The 22,238-nt window shown below is 44.9% G+C and overlaps 2 protein-coding genes across 2 annotated transcripts in view; one reads left to right on the top strand and one right to left on the bottom strand.

Moving 5' to 3' along the window:
- The window catches only part of LOC106811555 (glutamate--cysteine ligase regulatory subunit-like), a 24,454-nt gene extending 21,405 nt beyond the window's left edge, over positions 1–3,049 (bottom strand). Inside the window, exon 1 of the mRNA XM_014815264.1 lies at positions 2,689–3,049. Within this exon, the coding sequence (XP_014670750.1) occupies positions 2,689–2,814 (126 nt within the window). The 5' untranslated portion in view covers positions 2,815–3,049. The remainder of the gene's footprint in view (positions 1–2,688) is intronic.
- LOC106811472 (zinc finger RNA-binding protein-like) lies at positions 2,804–22,238 on the top strand. The gene is made up of 22 exons (XM_014815144.1): positions 2,804–2,876; positions 3,177–3,247; positions 4,778–4,952; positions 5,592–5,751; positions 6,272–6,379; positions 8,026–8,228; positions 8,466–8,642; positions 9,022–9,193; positions 9,483–9,626; positions 9,756–9,895; positions 10,070–10,194; positions 10,897–11,002; positions 12,204–12,352; positions 12,616–12,702; positions 13,087–13,255; positions 13,998–14,166; positions 16,045–16,133; positions 17,478–17,573; positions 18,091–18,202; positions 19,753–19,850; positions 20,043–20,184; positions 20,638–22,238. The coding sequence occupies exons 2-22, from the start codon at positions 3,198–3,200 to the stop codon at positions 20,694–20,696; spliced, it is 2,730 nt and encodes a 909-aa protein (XP_014670630.1). The 5' UTR covers positions 2,804–2,876; positions 3,177–3,197; the 3' UTR covers positions 20,697–22,238.

The following is a 22,238-nucleotide window of genomic DNA, read 5'->3' as shown; positions in this document are numbered from 1 at the left end:
AGTTCCTGAAGTTCAACGTTTTAAGATTAAGAAAAGAAGTATAACCGTTCATCTTATAGATTTGTACATTTTGATCCTAGGAGTAGGAGGGCCAGGCCGATTGGAAATGTATTTTTGGGAGCAATATCGATAGCAATGGCTATCAATGTCAACAGGGTGCGTGGTCCATTAAAAGTACAAAGACCGCATGATCAACTGCCATTTAAAAAATAATAATTGTTTTTTACGGTTACGCGACCCTACCTAGAATTTTGGACTAAAAATAACATTAAACAAGAGCCGCAGAGCGTCTGGGCTCATCTGAGGTCTGTTGCTACGATTATAAACGTAAAATTTCAGTCGTGCGTAGTACCACATTTGTTAGGCGCAGATATGTAGACACGCAGTTGCGTACACATCATTGTTAGGACACGCCCACTATCGCAGATGGAGGGTGGGGGGAGGAGGCTCTAATAGCAAAATCAGTTCACTCCATTGTTAACAGTCAACAAATCCATGTTTAACCCTCCTCTTGAGGGTCAAAAGGTTATCAGACACTTACTCTTCGCACGTCAGTGGAAAGCACATTTCATGGTCCTTTCAATAAAGCCATAAAAATGATAGGTCACCGCTGAAACAAAAAAGTTTTCCAATTGCTCCGTCAGACCATGTCCTCAGAAAATGTCTAAAATCTGCCCTGTGCTCCATTGACCTTTGACCTGTGACCTCCAATTTCGGCACAGTGATGGCTTTTCCTACCATGATATGCTATACACCGACTATCACGAGCCTAGGTCGAGCCGTTTAGATTTGTGCCGCAATTCTGCATTTCCTCCCTATACCTTAAGTTAAGGAGTGAATGTTCCCCCTTCTTTTACACCTCTTGACCTTTGACCTTTGACCCCCAGCTTCGACATCCCAACTCGTTTTGACGATCCCCCACAACGACCCGAATATCGTCACCGTACGAGCGGTTAAGATTTGTGCCCAACTGTTGACGGACGGACGGACGACCGGACGACCGGTGTCGCGCGAAATATCTGCCGAGTGCGAAATATTTGAGATAGCCCCGCCCCTCCCCGACCCGACCAATGACAGCTCGTCTTTGTGTTACGATAGGTTGTGCACACTAGTAGGCGGAGTAGGGAGAAGGTGGTGGAGAAGGAGGAGGGGGAGAAGGGAGAAGCTGGTGGAGAAGAAGGAGGGGGAGAAGGGAGAAGGTGGTGGAGAACGAGGAGGGGGAGAAGCTGGTGGAGGAGGAGGAGGGGAGAAGGGAGAAGTTGGTGAGAAGGAGGAGGGGGAGAAGCTGGTGGAGGAGGAGGAGGGGGAGAAGGGGAGAAGGTGTGGTGGAGAAGGAGGGGGAGAAGCTGGTGGATGAGAGGCAGCGAGGGGGAGAAGGGAGAGGTGGTGGAGAAGAGGAGGGGGAGAAGCTGGTGGGTAGGTAGGAGGAGGGGGAGAAGGCGAGGTGTGGAGAAGCGAGGAGAGGGGAGAAGCTGGTGGAGAAGGAGGAGGGGCGAGAAGGAGAAGGTGGTGGAGAAGGAGGGCAGGGGGGAGAAAGCTGGTGGAGAAGGAGAGGAGGGGCGAGATAGGGAGAAGCTGGTGGAGAAGGAGGGGAGAAGCTGGTGGAGAGAGCAGAGTGGTGGAGAAGGAGGAGCGGGGAGAAGCGCGAGGTGGAGGAGGAGGGAGGTGGGAGGAGGAGGAGGGAGAAGGGAGAGCTGGAGAAGGAGGAGGGGAGAAGCTGGTGGAGGAGGGGGAGGAGGGGGAGGAAAGGAGAAGGTGGTGCGAAGGAGGAGGGGGAGAAGCTGGTGGAGAGGAGAAGGGGGAAGAAGGGAGAAGGTGGTGGAGAAGGAGGAGGCGGGAGAAGCTGGTGGAGAAGGAGAGGGGGAGAAGGGAGAAGGTGGTGGAGAAGGAGGGAGGGGGAGAAGGGAGAAGTCGGTGGCGCGAAGGCAGGAGGGGGAGAAGCGTGGTGGAGAAGGGAAGGGGAAAAGGGAGAAGGTGGTGGAGAAGAAGAGGGCGTGGACGAAGCTGGTCGGAGAAGGAGGGGCGAAAAGGGAGAAGGTTGGTGGAGAAGCGAGAGGCTGGGAGCAGGTGGCTCTCTCCCTCTTCACCAGCTTCTCCTCCTCCTCCTCCACCAGCTTCTCCGCCCTCTCCTCCAGCTCTGTCTCCTCTCCTTCTCACCACTTCTCCCCTCCTCTCCACACACTTCTCCCCTCGCTCCTTCCGCCACCAGTCCTCCCCCTCTCGCGCGCTCGCCTCTAGCCTCCTCCTGCCTCTCACCAGCTTCTCCCCCCCTGCCTCGCTTCCTCCTTCTCCCCCTCCTCTCACCCCCCCCCTGCCTCCTCTCTCCACCCAGCTTCGCCCCTCCTCCCTTCTGCCGCTTCTTCTCCCCCTCCTCCTTCCCACCAGCTTGCTCCCTTCTCCCCTCTCACACTTCTCCCCCTCCCCTCCTCCTCCCTCACTCTCCCTCTCTCTCCACCACTCTCTCCCCTTCTCCGCCTCCTCCNCACCTCCTTTCATCACTCGGTACCCGACGGTCGTGCGCGCAACGCCATTTCCATCACTCGGTACCCGACGGTCGTGTGCGCAATGCGATTTTCATCACTCGGTACACGACGGTCGTGCACGCAATGCCATTTTTCATCACTCGGTACACGACGGTCGGGTAAATAATACCTTCCAATTTACTAACGTAACGGTTCGTAATAATACCTCTTCTGCCGGAGACGTTGTTGTCATTCGTAGGCGACTCCAACTTGCGATGTTCCCTGTGTGTATAATAAGATTTTCTGCAGCCTTTAGCTGGATATGATGAGGATTTACATTCGGCTCTGCCATCTCCTGCTTCAAGTGCTTGTGCTATGCTATGTGCTACGATCGGGTCGAAGTCTACATAAACGGTAAACTTGTAATTTGTAAAGGCTAAATGCCGTCAGCGCCTTATATATACTGTTCTCTTATCTTTAATGCGATAAACACAAACTAATGCTCATGTATCGAACCACAACTTACGAGGTATAGATAGACTGAATTTCGTAAGTGTTCATTGTAAGATGTGTGCACATCAATTTATTTATTTATTGCCTATCATGATGACCGTGCAGTTTTAGTTTCGGGTATCGAATCTTCGAGAATCTTCGGTAATATTCGGAAATTTAGTAACACTGCCAATATTACAAGAATACAAAATTTGCGTGTAGGAGAAAGGACGGCGATGAAAAATGGCAACTAACAATTACTTCGGATTCACACACGCCGCTTCAGCGTACGGGTAAGTGTGTCGGTGATTGCAAATTTCACACAATAACCTGCTAAAAAAGGTGTAACAAACAATTGTGTTTAGATGTGTACCACGTAAGGGGCAGGTCTAGGTTATTAATATTATTACTGACCGGTAGGCGGTACTCGGGTAGCCGCGTACTCTACACTACAGTCTACAGACTACAGTACCGGTACTGTGTACAGACTACAGTACCGGTACTGTGTACAGACTACAGTACAGAGTACAGTGTATGACTAGAAAATGGGCCTATAAATCCTATTCACAAACTGTTTTGTGGTTACAATTATGAATTAAATACAAATTAGTTTAATAGAGTACGCTATCAGTTAACCAAGTGTGTTGAATTGTACTCAATGACAATAACTAACTAGTAATAGTAGGGACACAGGCACTTGAAGCGTATCAACTGTAAACACACGCCGCCGCCATTGCGCGTACACTGACACATAAATATATATTTATGTGTCAGTGTACGCGCAATGGCGGCGGCGTGTGTTTACAGTTGATACGCTTCAAGTGCCTGTGACTAATAGTAATAGTAATACTAATATAATAAGTAATAGTAAAAATTAAAATACTAAAAACTTGTTGACAATGTTGTTGTTCCTTAGTAAAATGCATTGTTTTACAAGTTGTAATTAATCTTGTCATATCATTCCATATGCAGCAAGACATTATACAAAATAAAAAACATGCCTCATACATAGCGCCACTGGCGCCCACAGGTCTTAAGAAACTAGAGCTTAGAAGCACAGAAGGATAAAATCCTCAGTGATAATAAAAAGCAAGCGCCGTGGGCGCGCTGCATGCTAGGGGGGTCTGGGGGCATGCCCCCCCCTGAAAATTTTTGAATGGTAGACATCTGGAGATGCAATCTGGTGAGTCTTGCGAGAGAGATTTAGGAACATTATGTTGGAACAAAATTGTTTAACCCAAAATTTACTGTAAGCACTGTGCTTCCAGTGCTTCTATCTGTGGGCGTCAATGCTTAGACTTACCAGGCTCTACAACTTTTTCACTTAGTACTACTACTAGCAGCCTGACCCTTCCATACGAAAAAACCTTTGAATCTTTAAACAAAGGCAGTGGCTACGGGTGCGGCAGCCGTATCTTAATGTCTCGAGGCTACGGGTACGGCAGTCACACCACGCATGCGCTGCAGCCGTATCTTAATGTCTCGAGGCTACGGGTACGGCAGTCCATTTGCTTTCATACTTAACGAGACAAAGACTTACTTGACGATAGCGTGCATTTGGTTATTAATGGCGTGGAAGTACAGAGAAGAGTTTTAAGAGCCATTATGAATAAGCATGGTTGGTTTACACTTAGTGGTAGTTGCATTCATACTGAGTACGCATAGCCAGCCAGGATGTGGCAGTTCTATGCAATTCAGTCTAGCATGCCTTCAGAATGTGCAGCCAATACAAACTTACGCAACTATAATCCTGTCTAGAAAGTTATGACTGACGTTGATGACTGTGTAGTGTTTTCATGTACTTTCATTATAATGTGTTGCAGTGCGCAGCCCACAGCAGCAGCATACCCAGCAGGCACTGCGGCAGTGGCTTATGCCACGGCTCCGCAGGCAGCCTACTCTGCAACGGCTGCTGTGGCAGCACGGCCAGCATATGAAGCCTATCAGGCGGCCCCTGGACCTGCTGGTGGCACATTCTACACAACTGCACCCAGACAGGTAGATAGCAGGGATCGTACAGATTATTTTTCTGGATCAAAACTGAAACAAGTAATTTGTAAAGGACAGGGGTCGAAATAAGCGATGGTCCGATGGTCCAGCGCCATCAAATAATCAGGAGGACCATCAGATTTTCAAAGTCAATGGTCCGACGGACCATTGAATGTTTTGGTCTCAATTTACGGTAATTTTCTTTGAAGTTTCCACGTATCGATTATTGCTAATCCAGTGTTGACCATAGCAAATATTTGGCATGATGTAAGCTGGTGCGTGATTGGTCAGATTGTCAATTTAGGAGGACCATCTAAATTTCAAACTCTTTCAAATCTCTTTTTTTCTCCTTATTTCTACCCCTGAAAGGATAATAAGGATGGACGGTGTACTTTTTTTACAGTACCGATTGGCGAAGAATTGAATGATGTCATATTGTTTTATATCCTGGGCTTTGGTGCTCTGGCAAATTCTTTTAAATTTGCCTACGGATATAGGAGAAATTTTCCCCTTACTGCTTTGCGTAATATATTGACGTGCATTGTGAGCATCGATTGGAAATAAGGGTCTTTCAGCGGTGAAATGGGGAATTCATTAATGCAAATTCCTATAATTGCCTAAATGCATTTGAATTGCTGTTTGCATTAGGACACAGCGCCGCTGACGACGCAGGCGTATCGCGACACGTATGCGTACACCTCACAAGCGTCGGCTGCCGTCTATGGCGCACCCACTGCGTATGTGCAACCCGTGGCAGCTGCTCCTGCGGTTGTCACATACTCGTCCGCAGACACCGCCTACCAGCAAAGTACGTGCTTTTTATCTTTCCCATACTTGCATACGTGTGTAGATGTTCTATTCTCGTGTGTGTCTGTGTGTGTGTATGCATTTTTGTGTGCACATGCTTCCATGTGATGGTATATGTGTGTGTGTGTCAGTGAAAAAAATACTCTGGGGCTCGGGGCGATTTAGCCCCTGAAATGCCAAAAAGAGCCCTGGAAATGCCAAAAAGAGCCCCCGTAAATTTGCATAGAGTTCAATGCAAACCAAATTTTAGAGTGCTATTTTCATGCACGCGAGCTTGAAAAGTAGCCTCCGAAAAATTAATTTTAATTTTTTCTCTGGTGTGTGTAGACAGTAGTAACCGTGTTTAAAGTCATGTTGTTTATTTTAGTGGGAAACGTAAGTCAGTTGGAATGGCTGGGTTTTAATACAAGTCCGTTTTCTGTGTTAGCAGTTGCTGTCTCTTTAATACTACACCTATACTAGATGGTACTGCCTATTGCAAATGATTCTGTCGAATCTGTCTTATACATTTGCTGTTGTAGGAGCGAGAGTTGCTCCTGCTGTGATGTCTCAGACTGATACGTACGTCTATCCATCTACGACAACATTCGTGGCCAGCACTACGCTGCCTCCAACAACTACCTATTCTGGTGAGCAAAGCCGTCTTAATTGTAGGAATAAAATTAAAATATATTGCGGAACTATCATCAAGCAAGTTAATAAAAAGTCGAACGATATTAAAGGGATATTCCCTCGAACTTTCAAGCGGCAAACATAAAATCAGGCAAAAATGAATTATTTTAACATTGCACGCTTCTACTTGCCTATATATGTGTGATAGGTGAATACAAATTGCTCAGAAATACATTCATTTATTTGAAGCTTTTAGACTACAAAGTGAAACGTTTGGGTCGAATGTTTCAAACACGTTTACCATTGCCGCTATGCGGCGATTGCTCGCACACTTGCCGTGTTATGTATGCAGGGTGCGAAATTAACGCGAGTCCGGAGTCAAATACTCCCTGATTTGACATATGCAGGAGTCCGTGTGACTCCCTGAAAATTCTGCTATACTAACTATAGTTCGTTCCAGAGCACGGCCTCGAGGAATTACCGTATTTTTACAGCAAATGTCCAAAGAAATTTGACAGACGTGCATCGCACGAATCTTCAAAATAAGCACATGCGTTATTGTTGTTATGCTTTAGTTTTGAACTTCAGACTGCAAACTCTCTCATTTTGCTGCGGACCTCCTTTTGAGGGTAGGGTGTCCGTTGGACTCCCTTGTTCAAAAGTTAATTTCTTCTACCCCTGTGTATGTATGAACCATGCTATGTAAAATTATAAACACTGGCAGGTTATGACTCAATGGTTTTTCTGGTCACGTACATGGCTAGCTGATAGGGAAAGCGCAAAGTTTTTGTTGCTGGGAGATTATAGTATTCTGAGCGAGTTATCGAGTGAATGAGTCGAGAGTTCTGTCAGGTCGCTGTTAGTTCGGATTACATTTGTTGGGTTTTTAGCACGTTCTATCTCGAAAACGGTTACGGTAAAGTCGAGGTGCCTCTCTGTCTAGACTACAAAGTTTGATTTCATAAAATAATTTATATTAAAAACTTGATATCTGAAAGTGGTTACATTGACTCGATTGAAATGATGGTTGCAGATATTAAACAGTCTGTGGTGTCACACTCGTCTGGTTAGTTTTACAAGATTTCATTGACAATATCTTTAATGCAAAATTTTTGCTATGAACATATTATGATTTATACTATTATTATGATATAATGATTTATGCTAAGAAACACCAAAGCGGGTATAGCGCCATCTACCGTCACAAATTGTGATTCATTGGTTTATAAATGATTTATAATTTATATATAATATTATTTATTATTTTCACCTAAAAAATTACACATATAATTATCAAGAGTATATAATGGGAGTTCTCCCATATATACTCTTCGTTTCTATAATGTATGTCGATGGTTGCTCAATTAAAACTGACTTCTTCTCACTCACTCATTTGTGTCCTTTTTTGTGGTGAGCTACAGTGTCATTGACACTTTCATTACAAATTACAGTGGTTTGTTACACAAATTTATGTGGAAAGTTTGAGGGAAGCTACCATTAAAAATTGCCTGATTTATGTTTTAACATGAATTACTTAATCTCTCAAGCTATGAAATTAATGTAATTAATTTAAAATTAATTTATTAATATAAATAAAAATGATTTTTTTTATATGAGGCAAGTAGTAGTGGTAGGTTTATATCTGCTTGTGGTTTTCTCCCAGGATACGACGCTGCAGTCTACAGTGCGGCGACCTCTCTAATTCAGCAGCAGCATGTGGTGAAGAAGACGGGTGTGAACACCACCTGGCAGTACAAGAAAAACTTCCAGAACAACAAGAGCAAGACGGGTGGAAAGTCGGGTCCACCAAAGTCCATGCAATTGCATTATTGCGATGTGTGCAAAATTAGTTGCGCTGGGCCACAGGTATTGCAATTTTACCTTGAATCTCAATCTAGTCTACAATTGAGAGTGTAAATCACAGATAGAAAGTTATTTCATCCTAATTTACTTTCAGGTTCTCAACTACTACTTATAAATGGTACTTGTTTCTCCATAATCGGAAATTGGCAGCTACTTAAGGTGTTGTCTATGTCATAGGTGTTATGTGTACAGTGTGTGATAACCGTGTTTACGTCTCTTAATCTTGTGTTGTTTATGTAGACGTACAAGGAACATTTAGAAGGGCAGAAGCACAAGAAGAAAGAGGCAGCTTTGAAAGCGGGCAGTGCAACATCTGCAACTCGTGGTCAGAAATCGCTTCGTTGTGAGCTGTGTGATGTCACCTGCACTGGCCAGGATGCGTACAATGCTCACATCCGGGGCTCCAAACATCAGAAGGTCTGTGGCGAACAGATGATCGATCAGTGCTAATAATATGTCACCATTGCATCATGTCCTAGCAGATAATGGTATATTGTGAAGGAAGCATGAAGCTCTAATGTCCTACATATATATATATATATATATATATATATATATATATATATATATATATATATATATATATATATATATATATATATATATATTCATGGTCTCAGTGTTTTCTGGGGTTTTGCCTTGCTATTGCTAGATGCAGAAGCTTGTAAAGAGCAGTTATTCTCAAACAGTAGATGATCAAGTTCGATGTTATAGCTTCCTTCCTTTAACTGGTCATTTCGAGGAGGATTATGCTGTGAGATATATGCATATTGAAGGAGCGTTACCGTGGTGATAGGTTGTCAAACTCCACACGCGGCTCGGAAAGCCTATACCCAGTGCAGAGCCGGTGATGGTAAAAACTTCCAGATCAACAACAACGCTTCCAAGCTCTTTGTCACCAAAGAACAGCACTGTCGTCGCGTCGGTCGCAAACAAAGTCACCGCCGTTCCAAAAATCACATTCGTCGGTAAGTTGCACCGGTTTGGTGGTGGTTCTGCTGTCAGATAGCAAGGAACGGATTAACCCTTCTTCCTCTGTCCATTAAAATCTGGAATATCTGTCTATCTTATTACATTTGTCATGTTTTGGCAGCGGCGATAAGTTACCAATAGCTGTATGGTTAAGTTGACGACAGTCATGTTGTGCCATGTTGCTACTGTTAGAATATATATTTTTTATGGCCACTCAAGGCTTGCTTGCAGGTGTGCGTGAGTGGGTGCGTGCTGATATGCCGAATGTGTTAATATTGATTATAGGTGGTGCGAAGCTCAGCACTACTGTAGCCAAGGCAGCAGAGGTGAAGACAAATTCAGTGGTGCCTGTGGTGCCTGCTGTCAAGGCAGACAAGGTTGCTGCGGAGCCTGCCACGCTAGACAAGGAGGCAGATGTCATTCCAGTCGGTGCGCTGCTTTGCCTATGCCTTTCAATAGTTTACCATTTCATAGTTCATTCATAGTTTAAATTTACTGTCATGTATTGGTGCCCGTTTTCACAATATTGAGTAGGATTGTGTTATGTTTGAACTGCAGGAGAGGAGTACATAGAGGAGGTTAAAAATGATGAAGGAAAAATCATCAGTTTCACGTGTAAACTATGTGAATGTCGGTTCAATGACCCTAATGCCAAAGAGATGCACATGAAAGGGCGCAGACACAGGCTTCAGTACAAGGTATGACAATTTTGTATCTGAGTCACTTCACTATTCATTATCGTCATTTCCATAATCATTACTATTATTTAACAGTTTTTTACATCACTATTTATTTAACAGGATTTAACATTGTAAATTTCAAAGGAGTGGTTTGGTTTTAGTGTTGCATTGCTCTGCATGCTTGTCTTGTAGAAAAAGGTGAATCCAGATCTGGTGGTAGAGATTAAGCCAAGCTTATGGCAGAGGCGGCAACAAGAGAAACTCCAGAGGCAGCTACAGAAGGAGGAATTCTGGCGACGTAGAGATGCACAGATGAGGTAATCTAGGCCATACATGTAACATTCGTAATCAATGACAGGCAGCAGTAGGTTTTGGTATACAGTAGAGTCTCGATTAACTGACCTACGGTCATCCAACATTCCTGTTTTATCTGACATGGTTAATCTGCATTCTATGTATTTACTGTACAGTGCTGTACTGTGGGCACATGCATACCACGTTGCCCATGTTTCCCATGCTGCATTATCTGTCAATGTGTCACATACTGTAATTGACGTGACTTTATTTGCTTGTCCTCAGTAGTGATTTATGTTTGTACTGTAATGATGTTTCATTTATTTATATAATTAATGACTACCTAATAACCAACATTAGTTCTTTACCATATAGTTTTAGTTATACTGTATAATGCTTATTAATAAACCATATTTCATACTTATTCCGCTCTTCCATTTAATCTGTGATGTGTTTCACCCCAACTACGTTTCCGCTTCGTCCGACTACCGATAGGTCCTGTTTTGTTTGGATATTAGAGACTTGAACCTACACGAAGTTTCTAAGATAATACATGCATGCTTATTTGTTTGAGTATGAGGTGGTGCTCAGAACTCGGGCAGGAAAGCAGCATGTATCTGTTGGTAGTTAATTCGTGCTGCCGATTGACTAGCATTGCATTGTATTGCATTCGTGATCAAGTCATGTCTTGTCTTTTCATGTCGTCGGTCACCTTTCTTCTGCAGATTTGAAGAGCGGCGCAGGTTTGAGGAGATGGAGAACCGCCTGTGGTTCCGACAGCCCGATGCTCCCGGTGGCCTGCCGCGTCCCGCATTCATACATCCCGCCCCGGTAAGAGCTACGTTGCAGGAGTCCCTTCCCATATTTTCCTCATCCAAATGCTCACTGCACCCCATTTATTTTCCTCCCGTTTCTTGCGTTTTTTTATCCAACACTGACATTGCATCTCACCAGGACCCGTCACTACAATGAAACTTGTGTTATGGCCCTGTCACATCTTGACGATTTAGCCAGCGTATGCCGACGTATCAAAATTTCTCTAAAACGCTGGCATACGCTGAACTATCGATGTTTTTTTCAATTTTGGGCATATACATAGCGTATTCATAACGAGTTGGACGTATGCATAACGTATTAGTAACTTATATAGAACGTTTCGATAACTTATAGATAACTTATACCAACGAATGCTTAGCGTGTTGCCGGCGTTCACAACTTATGCCCAACGATAGTCTAACTTAATATGCATAGCGCGCGGCAGCGTATCGCCGACGATCACGTGTCGTAGCCTATAAAAAGGGTCCCGCTCGGCGATTCAAATCATAACCGCACTAGACATCGCAGTATCAACATCACCGTCGCACTATCAACATGCCAGTACCAGTTTTATATACCAATTCCCCTAAACGCTGCCAATACGCCATTATACGGTAGCTCTAAGTTAGAAACACGTTCAGTAAGTTCTGTGGTCGTCCGGAACACGTCAAATACGTCTACATACGTCAATATGCGTTGGAGATAAGTTACACATACGTTCAAAGCACGTTACTCATAAGTTAGAAATGAGTTTTTGGTACGCTAGACATTATCTTGACGTATTTCGACTTATGAGTAACGTGCTTTGAACGTATGTGTAACTTATATTCAGCTTCACCAAATTTTTGATACGTCTGGCATACGCTGGCTAAATCGTCAAGGTGTGACAGGGCCATTAGCTGAGAATGGTATATAACAGACGCCAGTCTATGAAGGACAGTTTTGGCTTTTCCCATTAATGGCAATTATGCAGTGAAACAGTCTAACAGTGAAACAGTCTTAACAGTCCCCGCTAACTCCTCCGTAAACACCAGCGGGTTCATTACACCGCCTTCGACTCCTTCGTGTAGAAATTCCCCCTACATGTCTCTAGCCGAACATGCAGTTGGGCTTCACCCAACACGATCGCTTTACTCGTCGGCAGTCATAAGCGAAATCTGATTGCTCACTGGCTAGCGAGCTAACCGTGTGCGATTGCCTCTCTCCGTGCGCGCAGCCACGGCGTCCGCAGAGCTACGACGACCGCCACGTGATGGCCAAGCACTCGATGATCTACCCGAACGAGCAGGAGCTGCAGGCCGTGCAGTCCATCGTGTCGGCAAGCGAGAAAGCTCTCAAGCTCGTGTCGGACATCATCACCGAAACGTAAGCGACCGCCGTCGCCGGCGATTATTGATCCACGCGTAAAAAGCATTATCGGCAGAGAAAGTGGTCGGCTGCGGTCAGTCAGGAGAGACACGTCAATGCGAGAGTGATGCGCGCGAGTGGTTTTTTAAGCAAACAATTGTGATTGGCTGAATTAAATTTTCATATAAAGCCTATGTTAAAAAAAGCTTCTCATAAAAAGTTTCCTGCGTTCGTTATGTGTACGTGTAATGTGTATACAAATGTGAGACATTGTTTTTCAGCGAGGGTCCAAAGCTGGATGATGACAAAGAGGTTAAAAAAGACGATGATGTAAAAGCAGACAAAACCAATAACGAGCAGCGTCAAGGGTACATAATTCCATTTGGTTGTTAAATTGCACAAATAAGTCCTAATTATGCTAACATTGCATTTTCAATTTAACACATCTCTGTAAAAATGCATCCTTAGATCTGGGGCCCAGTACTTATGAACCCATTAATGGCATTACAAAATTTTAGCAAAGGTTTAAGAATTTTTTTCACTTTGTGTGAATATCAGTACAAACTATAGAATGGTAAACATACCATGAGATAGTGTCAATTAGCATAACAATGATGTAAAGCGAGGGAACCTTCTTACTGTTTCTATGTACAAACTCCAATAGCCGTCTGCCAACGTTTTGTTTTAGCAACGTGTAATATTGAGTGGAGCATGCATATTGGCGTATTAGAACTGCTGATCTTCTTTCTCAGTGCGGAGAAGAAGGAACGGGCGCTAAAGGGAGTCATGAGAGTGGGCATTCTCGCCAAGGGACTGCTGCTGCATGGTAGTCTGCGTGTCGAGCTAGTACTGCTGTGTAGGGACAAGCCCACGCGCAACCTTCTCGATCGCATCGTTGAAATCCTGCCAAAGCAGCTTGCTGTACGTATATACTAATCATTGTTTTCTAAGCGATTAATTATCATCGCAGACAGATCTCTTTGTGTGCGTAATTGGCGTGATTGTCATTCATCGAAAAGCTGATCAAACTATTTCATTGTGCTGGCGTGTAGTCGAAGTGTCACGAGTTGAAGTTATAGGGCTAGTGAGGCACGCACGCATACACTGTAGACGGAAATGTTTATTAACATCAGATAATGAAAAGTTTAATAAACCATATAACAGTTCAACGTTGGCACCCGCACAACCCTCAATTGCAATATTACGGAAAACTATATATACATTAAATGATACACATAATATAATTATAATACATAAATGATTAAGAACTGTTACAGCACAACTGCAGATGGGGTCCTCCTTGGTTCCATACCCGTTAGATCAACATGCTCAAGGAGCAGTGCTGCATCGCTCACAGCTTGTAGCGCTGTGTTTGCATGGTTTGTGCTGATCGCAATGCTGTGTCGATTGCAAGTGATTGCACTGCCTGTAATGCTGCAGTAATTGGGACTAGTGGTAACGCCGTGTTGATTACATTATTCCTAATGTCGTGTTGATTGCCCGGCACGTAACCAGAAGTGTAAAATATAGATTCTACATATATTATTATATTGTTAGAGATGATATCTATATTATACACTCCTGGCGTGATACTGTCTTGATTGCACCGCACACAATGCTGTCTTGATTGCACTGCGCGTAACGCCATCTTGATTGCGCGCAGGCCGTCACGGAGGAGAAGTACGAGGTGAAGCGTTGCCTCGCCGACGCTGGCTTCACGATCGTGTCGACGACCGACGGTCTGGAGGCGTGCGTCGTCGTCACGCTCACGTCACAGGTGATGCGGGACAGCAGCGAGAGCACGGCCGTCGTCGCGGGTGCCGGAGGCGGTGGTGAGTGCAGCTGACGGTCAGCGCAACGACTCCCCACCTCCCAGCACCCTCCCACCCTCCACAGCTTCCTCTCGGTCTCGAGCGAACCGTGGGGCGATACATTTGTCAGTACGCGGACCGGAACCGATGTAATCAGCCTTGTAGTGGGGAAAGGCATGCTCCAGCACGCCCTGCCCCCTGGCTGTTGGCCGATTGCTTCATATTTTTAAACAAGACACTTGCACACAAGCTCACTGTGCGCACGTGTTTTTGGCATCCATAGGGATGACATGGATTATAAAAAAAAACTATAATCGGTTCACTGCAGTTGTTGAGATCGCAAAATGAGAACGGGGCCCAATGCTACTGACATGTATACGATTCCAATCGGCAACCACCGAAAACGTGAGATCTCGCCTTTTGTCACCGCCTGGTTTCCATGGTGATCGCTCGCAGCTTCCTCCTCTTGCGTCGCTGCGGGGCTTGGGAAAGCCTCCTAGCGCCAGCATTGCTTGCCCGAGTCACTCAGAACAATCGTGGGTGTGATGGCAGGCACGGCACTGCAGGACGCAGGTGCGGTTTGCACGGGTCTAACAGCTCACTAGGCTTAGCGCAAGCAGTGCTGGGAGGAACGCGTGACAGCACTCGCTGCTTGCAGGTGATTCATCTTGACTTGCGCTCCTCCCAGCACATTGCAATATGAAGATGCTCCAATATCTACGACAGCCGTCGAGACAACAGTATGCACAATTGCGCATTCATGGTAGGGTACTTCTTTAATCTGGTCAATAATGTCAAGATGGTGGGGAAATAATTTTTGAGCGTGGGGGAAACAACGAGACAGATGTTATAGTGGCTTTGCGCACTGCCTGCTAACTGTTGCTCTTCGGCTTCTGTGTTGGAACATAGTCACTGCTGTTGGCACTGTGACTGCGCACATGTTGTGTGGGGCACAATGAAGTGGGGAGAAGTGCGAGCGAGCGATCCCCATGCCGTGCTAGGAATAGCCCACATCATATTCCATTGCACTGATTCTCACTTAACCATGTTTCTGTCTGTTTATCTAGCATTTGGGTTTGTAGTATCTCGGGGTTGTGTGACAAGATGGATTTTTGACCATGCGAGAGCAGGCCGGCTCCGGGGAAACAGCATCATCCCTCTCCACCTCCCTCTAGCAAATTGCTCCCCACGAGTCTCTCACCGCATATTGAACTCCTGCTTGTTTTTTGCAGTTGCATTTTTAACCCCTCTACAATATATATATATATATATATATATATAATGCTCTCGGTGCTTTAAAACTAAAAGAGAAGATTTCCGATAACCGAAAGGTGTGTTTTGTTGAGACAAGTACTAAGCTATTCAAGTGTTTCTTATTAGGGAGTAGAATTGTAGGAGTTTGTGTCACTGTGGTGGGCTTGTTTTGGCAAGGGACTGTACAGGTGTGGCGTTGTAGTATGGCTGTGCAACATTACCGCTAGTGAGGACATGGGTGGGAGGGTCTGATTTCGAGTACTCTGAGACTGTTCTCGATAAATGGCTGCTCGGCGATATCTGCGCAGATTTTCAAAATGCTTAACTGACAAGAAACAAGCAACGACGATTCATTTTGGCTGCAGGACAGCAGGCGACTCGCACGCGATGAATGATGCGATATACGCGCACTTCTCCTCCGCTTCTCATTAAAAAAATGTAAACTCCCGCAGTTGCTATTTCGTTGCCCCCCCTCCCTTCCACACACACACCACCGTGTTCGTAACCGCCGCCATGTGTGAAGTGTGTAGGATTTAAACGCGCACGTGAGCTCCTCCCTGCCCTTCCTGCCCCATCCTGATGAGGCTGCCTGCCTGCTCGCTGTTCTATCTACGCTCATGGTCAAACACCCATTCGACATTGTAGAGCCAGTGAAACAAGAGCATCAGGACGTGCTGGACAGGCAGAAATGCCTTGAAGCTCTCGCCTCGCTGCGCCACGCTAAGTGGTTCCAGGTTTGGACATTTCCACTATTTATACTTTGCAGCCTTGTGTTCTGTATTGGGTTGTGTGTTACACACGCGCAGGTGCTTTGCGAATCTCCTTTTGACATACCGATACATGGACTGGTTGTGATATCTCTCTAGGTCCGCTTCCTTACTCATACATGTGCACATCAGAGTAGCATATATATAGCATGTTTGAAATGCTTTGAGTAAGATATATAATATATATATAAAAAATTTCCCCGTTTCTATATCTTCCTCTCTAGATATATGTGTACATGCTATGACCAGATCTAAATTGTCTGAAATAGACACTAGTATGTGGAGTAACTATCTAATTAATAACACTATGGCTGCAAGAAGCCTACATTTTTTCTTCTCCTTGGTTTTGGACTTTTTGAATCCAAGATGGCAAAATACTGTAAAGGCAGTAGTGTTTTCATAGGGCCCTAGTGGAAACTACATCAATATTCGATATTAAAATGGGACTATTGCCTCCTACCCTGCATGGTTCAATTTTGCCATAATTTTTTCATGTAATGGTAGGATGCATTGTTAACGTTGTTTTATTTAAAACTACACAAGAAAGCAATTGCTTTACGAATAGTTCTGATTTTGAACATTCATTGTCACGAGGCTGTAAGGTTAACCTAGCTGCCTGTAGCACTTGTATGTAAGTACAAAATAACCCAATGGATTTTAGCACGGGTGCCACATACATCATTAGGCTCTCTGAGACGATATTGCTGAACTATCCAAACAAAAACGCAAACTCAAGAAGACCGTTTCAGCGACAGTACACACAATAACACCGTAACATGGGTGTTCAAGCAGCATGTTGTCACACAGCCTAAAATGGGAAGGTGCTCAAGGTCATTTATCATCACTGCGACGAGCCGTATAACTGCGGCCTACGTCTGGGTGTGGCTATCTCGTGTGAAAACCTAAACCATACTCACAATTTGCTACAGTTTATTCTACCACCCTTGCATTTGTAGGTTACAGTGATATATTATAGCTTGCATGCACCTGCTATATGGCAGCGATTTGCTTCTCGCATGATCTTTGATTTCGCAAGTTATCGATGGCATCCTGTATTGCACACAGCATAGTCACGATATCAGTTAAAACCAGCCAGCGTAGAGCAACAGCACTGTAAACGATTCGCGAAGCCATGGCACGCTGGCGATCGGCTGCCGACACGAATCTCTACTATGTTGTTAGCTCGTTACCGATTATTATTATTATTATTATTATGGGAAAAATTATGCCTTGCTGTTGCCGCTGCGCTGCGTGTGTTGTAGAGGGCGCGAGGTTGTTAGGTAACGTCGTGGACGTCTGCGCTTATTTCAGGCTAGGGCGAGCGGACTGCAGTCGTGCGTCATCGTCATTCGCATCATGTACGACCTGTGCCAGCGTGTGCCTGCCTGGTCGCGGCTAAGAACCTGGGTGAGTGCACGACCGACCTTTGACCCTGCTATGCTCAGAAGCAATGTTAATGAGAGAGTTTATTCTGGGCATAGCGGACGGGGCGATGTGCTGGAAGTTGTGCCCCACTCTCCACAAACAATCTTAGGATAGCAGCAATGCAGTTGCTGTAACGAGTGGCTGTGACAGTGTGGTTCACATTGTAACAAGTAGTTGCGACAACACTGTTGCGGTAACGTTTGGTTGGGGGCAATGCTGTTGTTGTAGTAATGAGCGGTTGTGTTCACAGGCGATGGAACAATGCTGTTGTTGTCGTAGTAACGAGCGGTTGTGTTCACAGGCGATGAAACAATGCTGTTGTTGTAGTAACGAGCGGTTGTGTTCACAGGCGATGGAACAATGCTGTTGTCGTAGTAACGAGCGGTTGTGTTCACAGGCGATGGAACAATGCTGTTGTCATAGTAACGAGCGGTTGTGTTCACAGGCGATGGAACAATGCTGTTGTCATAGTAACGAGCGGTTGTGTTCATGTTCACAGGCAATGGAGTTGCTGTGTGAGAAATGCGTGGCTAGCGGCGGACCGAACCAGAGTCCCGGCGACGCCCTGCGCCGCATCTTCGAAGCGATCGCCTCTGGGATTCTGCTGCCTGGTGAGAGTGCGAGGCCGTGAGATCGTCCGCATCGCGTTGTTTTGCTGTGTGAAGTTGCGTATGAGTGGGTGTGAGCTTGTGTGGGCTTGTGCCTGTGCATGCATGTGTGTGCGTGTGTGTGTGCGTCCATGCGTGCACTTGTGTATATGCAGATGTTCATGCCTGACACTCAGAAATTGCATTAGGGGACATTTCTTTAATATTATGTTGCAGGGATGTTGGATAGATCAGTTGGTTGTGTCCATGGTTAAAGTATGTAACAGAATTCAATCCCATGCTAGGCGGCAGTGATGATTGCCTCTTGTTTGTGCTTGGGCAATATACCAAACCATTACTCCATGTACACATATAAACAGCATAGTCAGCCTCAAATCCAAAATTGAGGTCATCCATCACCCTTCATTATTGTGTAAGAATAAATTAAAGCATTCAAATACATTAACGGATAGTAAATGTATTTGGATATAACAGTATAAAGTAATAACTTCTTCTGTTTTCATTATGCAAGATGTAAAGCATGAATGAGCATGTATTACATTTTTAGCTCGCCTTGACATCGTCAAGATGAGCTATTGCCATGGGGTGTCGTCCGTCGTCTGTCCGTCCATCTGTCTGTCAACATTTGGCTACGGTCAACAATAACTTAAGAACCGTTTGACCCACATGTTTCAAATTGCATATAGTCGTTACTCCTATGGGAGAGGTTTGAACGTCCTATTTTAGAGCATGCCAGTCCACCTACATTCGAGCCACGTCCACTTTTTGGCAAAAATGGAAATGGCCATAAGTCAGTTCAGGTTCAATGGATTTTGCTCATGTCTGGTATGTGAATGAATGAGGACTGGCCCCAAAACATCTTACACAGGTTTTTGATTTTTTTTTAATTATGCAAATTAGGTAGATTTTGGCAATTTCACTATGCATTTCAGTGTCTGTCTATGGTCAACGATAACTCAAGAACCGTTTGACCCACATGTTTCAAATTGCATACAGTTGTTACTCCTATGGGAGAGGTTTGAACATCCTATTTTGGAGCACGCCAGTCGACCTACTTTCGAGCCATGCCCACTTTTTGGCAAAAATGAAAATGGCCATCTAAATTCATTCGATTTTGTTAAATCTTGGTATGTGAATGTGTAAGGCTAGCCCCAAAACAGTTGTTACTCCTATGGGAGAGGTGACAACGTCCTATTATGTTTATTTCGTCTAACTGGTTAACAACTCTACAATCATACCTATATACGTGTAATATTGTGTTTTAGATTCTTCGTTACAGTAATTTGACTGGAATATTTTATTGTTTTTATTTGCGCGATATTCGAAAAGCAAAATGGCGATCATTTAGGCGTAGCGCCATCTCTCGTCAAGATTTCAGACTTTCAGATCTGAAACATTTATTTTCGCATCAAAACTTATGCATATATCATTATCAAGAGTATATAATGGAAGTTCTCCGTCTCCCATATATACTCTTGCTTTATATATCCCCCCTCCCTCTTCTATCACACCCAATGTGAGCTACAGTGTCATTGACACTTTCATTTAAACAGGCGGTCCGGGCCTTGTCGATCCGTGTGAGAAGGACCCCGTCGATGCAGCAGGCTCGTTGACGAACCAAGAGCGGGAGGAGATCACTACGAGCGCGCAGGTGTGCATTTCAAGATACGTAAAGCATGTTGAGTTGCTCTTGGGGAACCTGTTACAGCATTCGTTGGAGCCATTGGCCGCATTCGCTTTGGAGGGGGGTCGAGCGATAGCGACGGTGGCCGCACCTTTCTGAACGGCATTCTCACCACCGCGCGAATGCATGGCAACCAAACTCTCGTAACTCGTTTTGCAGCACGCTCTCCGGCTGATGGCGTTCCGACAGATCTCGAAACTGTTGGGCATGGATCCCCTGCCCACCCCGCGCTTCCCAAACAAGAGCGCCAACCCGCGCAAGCGACGGCGGGACGGCAGCGAATCGACGCCGGGAGACATGGGTCAGTATGACAGTGGCGTATCCTCTGCTGCTGCTGCACCGGACGCGACCATCCCCGCACAGACACGCGAGCGCGTAGAAGTGAGGGTGTGGAAACCAACCGCGCAGTAGTATCCGAGAGGTGTTATCCGCACTAGCCACACTATGTAATGCACTTTGAATATACTGCTGCTCACCGTTTTACCACACTTTACGTTTTATCACAGTTTTTACCAGTGATGATATACAGCAAGTAGAAACTTGAGAATCGCCCTGTAAAGCTAGGCGGTCACTGCGGGTTGTGTGCAAACATCCTGGTTTACTGTCACGGAATGGGCAGAGACCATAGTCGCGATGCATCCCCAGCGGACTGTAGCTGAAGATTAAAGGGAAAGACCCAGTGTGACTAAACGTGGGTGTCGCTGTGATTTTTGTTTTTGCCTTGATTTAAACATCGAGTTTTCCCGCGTTGCAGGAGATGGCAAAAAGGACAAGAAGGATGGTGGAACTGAAGCCATGGACACGAAGGGTTGAGTGACGGAGCGAGAAGAGGAGCGCCAGGGTAACAGATCTAGCTTCAGTTGCTACATGCCCTCCCTTTATTCTACTTAAAAATTAATGTCACTGTTACTAATTGTTATCTGGATGTTAGGCATTTCCATGATGACGGATTATATAGACGTCATTAAACGAAATATCAAAGCAATCATCAAATAACATGGTTTATGAAGTTAACCGTTTATTTGTAAATTAATAAACACCGATTTGACGCTTTTCGTTATCGGGAACAACTGGTTGTGGGTGGCATACAGGAAGTAGAGCCACTCGACATTCCGATTATATTGTACTCTTGAAACCTGGTTCTGGTAGAGATGTGGCATGGCACAGTCAAATCTTACGATGAATGTGCGCATGTGAGAGATGTTTGCTTCTAGCATAATCACATATTTACACGTACCCATCAATATAAGGAACTTTACTGTCCTTAAAGAACTTTACAATTTTACCTTTTTTTGATAGTCGCATGGTTTATTCTATTTTACTTCAATCACAATATGTGCTTTTTTCTGTGGATTGAAGAAGCCAACAACAGGGAGGCCGTTATTTAAACGTGCATGTAGTTATTTTGACGCGTGATATGTGAGTGGTAATGAGTCTCGGATGTGTGTGAGCGATAACTACATATCAGTTGTATGTATTTATGTGGTTTTCCTTCATGATAGTGTGTCAAGAAACCCGTGTAAGATATTAAAGGCATTATTAGCAATGAAATATATATAAAGCTGGCTGTTACGAAGTAAAGCCGTTGAGTGTGTTGAATGTGATTACTCCCTGGATAGGATGGGGAGTGAGGGCGTGGGGGAAGGGTTAGGGTTCCTGTCCTATCCCTTGTTACCGTCCCCAAGTGGTTTGCATGGATTTACTCTGTAGAATGTGATACAGTTGAGCTGTTCACGACATTCGGTAGCAAATTTGTGTGCCAATAGTTCACGGTAACGGACAGATGAGAGATATGAAGGCTATCGCTGTCATATGTGAAGCGGAGAGCTGCAGTGTCGTGTGTCACGTGCAGAACGTGCTACGACCCCGTTTTCAATTACCTGTTCCGTGTAAAATGAAATGATACAAAGTGTTGGAGTGCTGCACGACAAAACTGCTAGTCACTGCACCGAATGTTTACCTAGAGAACACCCCGCTGTGGAATCGCCTAGTTTTGCACACTCGGCCCAATCTCATTAACTTATTGTTTGCCTATTTGGCATGTTGGAATAAATGCAAATCGATGGACAATTGGAGTTTTTTCGACTGTCGCTCTTTGAGGTAGGGCGCTGATATGATGGTACATGGATAATGAAATGACGGTGAGCATGTTAGCTGTATCTGGCACTGCACTAATGTCACACTGCTGCTGCTGCTGCTAGGCAATGCCCAATATAAACTGCTGCCCTAGGGATCCGTTGTCAGAATTGTAAGTAGTTATGACATGATTGTCTATACCGCCGCGCAACGGAGGTCATGTAATCGGTCTCGTGTGTGTGTGTAGCCACCGCGCGATCGATAGCGCGTCGAGTCAGT

This window comes from Priapulus caudatus, unplaced genomic scaffold (assembly GCF_000485595.1).
Source record: "Priapulus caudatus unplaced genomic scaffold, Priapulus_caudatus-5.0.1 Scaffold1, whole genome shotgun sequence".
NCBI lineage: Eukaryota > Metazoa > Priapulida > Priapulimorpha > Priapulimorphida > Priapulidae > Priapulus > Priapulus caudatus.
Note: the sequence above shows the minus strand (reverse complement) of the source record. Positions and strands in the feature narration are given on the sequence as shown.

Coding starts and splice junctions, on each gene's coding strand:
- LOC106811472 (XM_014815144.1), top strand. CDS start 3,198: ATGGCAACTAACAATTACTTCGGATTCACACACGCCGCTTCAGCGTAC. Junction 4,953..5,591: donor ACACAACTGCACCCAGACAG/GTAGATAGCAGG, acceptor TGTTTGCATTAG/GACACAGCGCCGCTGACGAC. Junction 20,185..20,637: donor ATCGACGCCGGGAGACATGG/GTCAGTATGACA, acceptor CCCGCGTTGCAG/GAGATGGCAAAAAGGACAAG.